The following is a 6,000-nucleotide window of genomic DNA, read 5'->3' as shown; positions in this document are numbered from 1 at the left end:
TGATCACTGATTGTTGACAGCTGGTTGGAATGATGTGATGACTGGATAGATAATTTGAACGTGTTCCTCACGAACTTTGTTAATAAAACATCATGTAGTGATGTTTTACAATGAGGACGTTGTCACGTCGCCAGAAATAGAGTCATCAGTGTCCCAATGTGTAGTGAGCCAGCATCCTTTACTGTCTTTACCAGTGCCCAAATTCGTGTGCACGATATACTGATTCACGAGCTCAGGAGCTAGGAAACAGATTAAGGAAAAAAGGGATAAAGGGCAAGAAAAAAGACCTGAATGACTGACTTTGAAGGATCAAATAGTGATGGCTAGACAACTGGGTCAGAGCATCTCCAAAACAGCTTATCTTTTGGGATGTTCCTGGTATGCAGTGGTTAGTACCAACCAAAAGTGGTGCACGGGAAGACAACTGGTGAACCAGCATCAGGTTTATTGTGCCCGAGGCTCATTGATGCATGTGGGAAATGAAGGCAAGCTCGTCTGTTCCAATCAAACAGGAGAGCTACTGTAGCTCAAATTGCTGAAAGACTTAATGCTGCCCATGATAGAAAGGTGTCAGAACACATAGTGCTTCACAGTTTGCTGCGTATGAAGCTGCGTAGCCGCAGGCTGGTCAGTGTCCATGATGACCCCTGTCCACCATCAAAGTGCCTACAATGAGCACATGAGAGTCAGAACTGGACCATGGAGCAATGAAAGAAGTTTGCCTGGTCTGATAAAATCATGTTTTCTTTGCAAAACCTTAGGTCCTGGCATTCATGTCATGTGGATGTTACTTTGACCTGATGGCAGTGGCCCCTTTCAGCAGGATAATGCTACACTACACTGCAAAAAATGTTCAGGAATGGTTTGAGGAACATGACAAAGAGTTAAAGGTGTTGCCTTGGCCTCCAAATTCCCCAGATCTCAATCTGATTAAGCATCTGTGGGATGTGCTGGACCAACAAAATCCGACCCATGGAGGCACCAGCAGCCATATCACCCTGTAGCCCAAGACTGGTTGCCCACTGAAGCTAAGCAGGGTTGAGCCTGGTCAGTACCTGGATGGTCCTAACGTGGGTCCTAACACCCCAGTATAGTGATGGGGACACTATACTGTCAAAAAACACCATCCTTCGGATGAGACGTTAAACTGAGGTCCTGACTCTCATTAAAAATCCCAGGATGTCCTTTGGAAAAAGAGGACAAAGTTGGACAAAGTTGCTCATTGGCCTCTATCCATTATGGCCTCCTAATCATCCCCATATAATTATACTGATTGGCTTCATCACTCTTTCTCCTCTCCACCAGTAAGCTGGTGTGTGGTGGGCGTTCTGGCGCTATATGGCTGCCTTCGCATCATCCAGGTGGATGCTGCACATTGGTGGTGGTTGAGGAGATTCCCCCTTCCATATGTAAAAGCACTTTGAGTACCTAGAAAAGCGCCATACAAATGTAACTAATTATTATTATTACAACCCCACAACTTAATGGACTTAATGGATCTGCTGCTAATATCTTGGTGCCAGATACCACAGGACACCTTCAGGGGTCTTGTGGAGTCTATATACTATGTTCCAAATTATTATGCAAGTAACATATCTGTAGGATTTCAGTCGTTACACATTCAGACTTTAGTCTTTTAGTTTTTCAAAGAAAGTGTTTGTTTGGTTGTTTGTTTTATTTCTCATATATTTGTAGATAACTGTTATCAATCTCAGACAGGTTTGTTAAATAGTTTGCCAGGTCTTCTTAGGTAAAAGGAAAACCTACTCAAAAGGTTGTTCCACTTTAATAAGGAAGTCACAGTTCTCATGCAACATGGGGAGCAAGAAAGATCTTTCTGAAGATGAAAAGCATGCAATGGTGCAAAATGCATGAAAACAACTAATATTTGCGAAACCTGAACAGATATGATCAAACTGTCAAAAGATTTGGGAATGATTTACAGCACAGAAGAACTCAGTCAGATAAAGTTTCTTTCAAACAAATTAATTGTATTAAAAGGGCAGCTATAAAAAAAACAGGTATTTGAAGCTGCTGGTGTCTCTGGAGTCTCGGGAACCTCTCCATGCAGGCTGGAAGTTGTGCATAAAGTTTCATTTTTTCAGCCACTCCAACTAAAGCTCACAAAGAGAAACATCACAAGATCAAACACACTGCAAAATTACTATTAAAAATGATTATTACAAATTAAAAAAATATTATTTAAATAATCTCGTGAAAGCTTTTTGTTTAACAGCCCTGGAGCTCTAACTTCTAATTCCTTTTGATAATCAACAAGCAGTAACACAAGACATCCACTGGAGGACGACATAGGACTTACATGCCATTAGCCAAGATTCGCTAGTTTGAGGCGCACTGTTAAATGTTGACTGAGAGTGAGTCTGTTTCTCTTGTAATTTCTCCCTCCCTTCCTACAATCACCCCACCCTCTGTGCTAACACTCTTAAAGAACAGTCTACCCACGCGGCTCGCTCATCAGAGCTACAGCGCTTTCCATTGATACAGTTTCACGCGCACAGTGCATTCTCTCACTGAGGCGCGCGCAGATGCAGGCAATTGGTGGCAGAATATTTCAGCGCGTAGTCATACATAAGCTTTAGGAGCCTTTTGCTAATTCATGGCACAAACTATATATTTTTGTTTTGTTTAAAATATTCATTTAATGCAATATCGTAAATAATATAGTTTTACAGTGATTTAGGAAGCTACTTCTACCAGTTCTCGCGGGCTGTTTTGACAATGGATTTACAGAGAATGAATGAAACTCAGAACCCATTTTGGGAATGCTCAAGAACTGGCAATTCCAGCGTGAACAGCTCTGCGTTAAGCGTGGAAGTTAACGCCACCTGTAGCAATGCGTCAATAATTCAGAAATTCAAACCCACACGACCAAAAGGTGAGGACAAACCAAATGCATGTCAACGTTTGCGTGTAATTTTATTGCCTTGTTATTTTATCTGTTGCATATTTATTTATTTATTTTAGTTATTATTTTATTATTGTTATTTACATTTCTGAGTCAAATTACGTTTTGACTATATAAAGAGCCAGTTTGTGTGAACAACAACATGAAATGAAACGCTCAACACTTTGCTGATGGTAAAAATGGTCTTTTCCCCCAAACAAATTATTTATTATTTTTTATAGCTATAACAGTGTGCCTGAACATTAATTAAATAATTCCAAAAGCTACTACGCCCTAGCAAACACTATACTGCACATAGACGCATTGAAGAAAAAAACAAATAGCAGCTTGTTTTTCCCATAATGTTTGTGTGTTTATTTGTTTAAATGCTCTTTAAAATGTGTTTATTTTCTTTCAATAGTACATCAGTATCTTTAACATAACCTCTGTATTTTAAATAATAATAACATAGTAAATATTTTCCCTGTAGTCAATACATTCCCAAGAATGTCAGAGGTAATGGTTAGTGTTAAACCCCAAGAATGCTCTTTGCATTTTTTCAGATAACTTCATCATCATAATAATCTTTGAACATACAAATGTGGTGTTTGCTAGGACGTGGACAAATAATCATGGGTAAATATGGTCACTATACTTCAAAACCCTGACCCCTAGAATGACTGGCAGGCATGAGAATGATGATCCTATTTCTAAATAACAATTTTGTTTTAAATTTATCAGTTTGTGCAAGGTTATGAATCATAGTGACACAAGTCAGGGGGAGTGTTAGTTTGGTAGCAGATTAAAACTGCCTGCAAGGACCTACTGGCTGCAAGTATTCTGTCTATTCATTTCAAAAATCTATAATTTGATATATTCAGTTTGACATTGATAATAAAACCCCCCAGCTCGAAATAAAAAATATTCAATTTGATTACATTTTTATGCACAAACACCCATAGCAGTTTCTTACCTGTGATTACGAAACTACTACAGCATTTCAGTCACCTTTTTCTAATTTATGGATCCAGATGATGGCGACTCACTCAATCGGGTGGTTTTGCTCTTTGAAAAGGTGGGGAGATTCTCATTTGAGAGAGTTCTGATGTGTTAACTTACAGTGTAAATGACGAAAGGTGGTAGCATACAGTTGGCAAAGACAGTGATTCATGCACGAGCATAAATTTGAAGTAGTTTTAGTGTATATATATATATATATATATATATATATATAAAATCAGAAATGGTAATTACAGGATTGTAATGATCTAATTAGATACAGATTCTCTGACTGGAGAAATCCCACTCTGCGTTGTGCCCAAGGGTTCAAGGTGTTGCTGCATGGCCATGTTTGGTAGATGGCTGCAAAGAGCTTTTTTAATCTTTTTTTAGAGTCTTTAATTCGTAAACATCAACATATTTCTCATGTCACAGTATAGTCACTGACAGAGGTATAAACAAGCAAACTGGTCTTGCAAATCAATCAATCAATCAATCAATCAATCAATCAATCAATCAATCAATCAATCAATCAATCAATCAATCAATCAATCAATCAATCAATCAATCAATCAATCAATCAATCAATCAATCCCCCTATTTTAAAATGATAAAGTAATACTAAAAATGCTTTACATGTAGTACAACTGGCCATCTAAATCATTGAATACATTCTCTCTCTCTCTCTCTCTCTCTCTCTCTCTCTCTCTCTCTCTCTCTCTCTCTCTCTCTCTCTCTTCTCTCTCGTGTACACACGTATGGAAAAGAAAACATTTGTTTTTGGAGAGGGGAGGAGCTGAGAAAGGTAGAAACATCTTAGGAAATAAGATAAACTATGGCAATTAATAATGACATCATGTAGAGTGTGGGTCAAACAGTAGGTGGGGATATTTGACAACTGCTATTAGTAGTCCGAACACATGACTGTTTTCTGGAAAAAAGCCCAATAAAACGGCAACCCACAACAAAATTATTATTAGCAACTTTATGAAAAAAACTAGCTGCTTATAATAAGAGGACATTGTAGTTGCTAGCAAAGGCCTTGGGACTGCATGTGTGTATTGTTGAGCTGCCATTATCATTGCCATAACGCCATGTCTTTTTCTCCAGAGTCTCTAGAGTCGTAAGTCACATTGCATTTGCTGCTCAAATGATTGGCTCAAAACTGTGCCTGCTGAGCAAGGTGCACTGAGATGAATGAGAATGCTAATGGATAGCTTATTTAGTTTAATGTGATCATTTAATATAGTTATTTTAATATCACAAATGTCTGTGTTAGAGTGTTTTACCTATTTCTATACAGTTGCGATGATAATGCATTAGTATGGAGATATGATTTTCTGAATGTTTGAACTATTTGACTATTCGGAGAGAGGCGTATTACCCCACTTTATTTATTTTTTCCATATGTAAAAGGAGTGCTTTTCTAAAAACATGTCTTTTTAAATTCCACAATGAAAGATTTAGAGTAAACATGAACATTTTTCTGATAATATTTCACAAATCTCTCACGCTCCACTGACTTGCTGTCTTCTCCGTCTTGCTCACTCCACTCCTCTCCTGTTTCTTTTTCTATTTCTGATCCTGATATTGGCTTCACCATCTCTTGCCAACTACCTGATTGGAGTGTGAAGTGCGGCATTTTAAGATAAATCACTCAGTGTCAAGGGGGAGCCCATATCTTGTTTCATCACGCCTTAGAGCATTCGAGGGTTGTTGGTTCTGCTGGGGCCCCTGTCTGTTCAGGGCCTTTAGAATCATCCCAACCTTCCTCGCTTGCCGCTGGCTAATTGGTCCCATCATGCACTGCTGCAGCATGAATAAATTATGCGGTAATATAGTATCACTGTTTGCTGGCTTTAAATGTATGTAGTTGTTGTTGTTTTTTGTGTTAACATATATATAATAAGCGAGTACATCATGAATCCAAACCATGTTTTTGTCTTATCCTGAATCACTACAGTGCACCTATAAGTGTATATATTCTGACTATTTTAGACTGGTACGGGTCATACCACTGTGGAATAGCCCAGTGCCTACGTGACTCGTCATAGACATAAACAGAGAGAAGTAGCTCCGGCTAAATGTTCTTCCGC

At 38.5% G+C, this 6,000-nt stretch overlaps 1 protein-coding gene across 1 annotated transcript in view; it reads left to right on the top strand.

Annotated features, from left to right (window-relative positions):
- Window positions 1-2,739: 2,739 nt before the first annotated feature.
- Window positions 2,740-6,000, top strand: part of cckbra (cholecystokinin B receptor a) — a gene marked incomplete at both ends in the record, with an annotated part of 59,685 nt that continues 56,424 nt past the window's right edge. Inside the window, one exon of the mRNA XM_081361083.1 lies at window positions 2,740-2,896. Coding sequence (XP_081217209.1) covers window positions 2,740-2,896 — 157 coding nt within the window. The remainder of the gene's footprint in view (window positions 2,897-6,000) is intronic.

This window comes from Scardinius erythrophthalmus (assembly GCF_964197995.2).
Source record: "Scardinius erythrophthalmus genome assembly, chromosome: 3".
Taxonomy (NCBI): Eukaryota; Metazoa; Chordata; class Actinopteri; order Cypriniformes; family Leuciscidae; genus Scardinius; species Scardinius erythrophthalmus.
The sequence above is the reverse complement of the archived record's forward strand: the minus strand, read 5'-3'. Positions and strand labels throughout refer to the sequence as shown.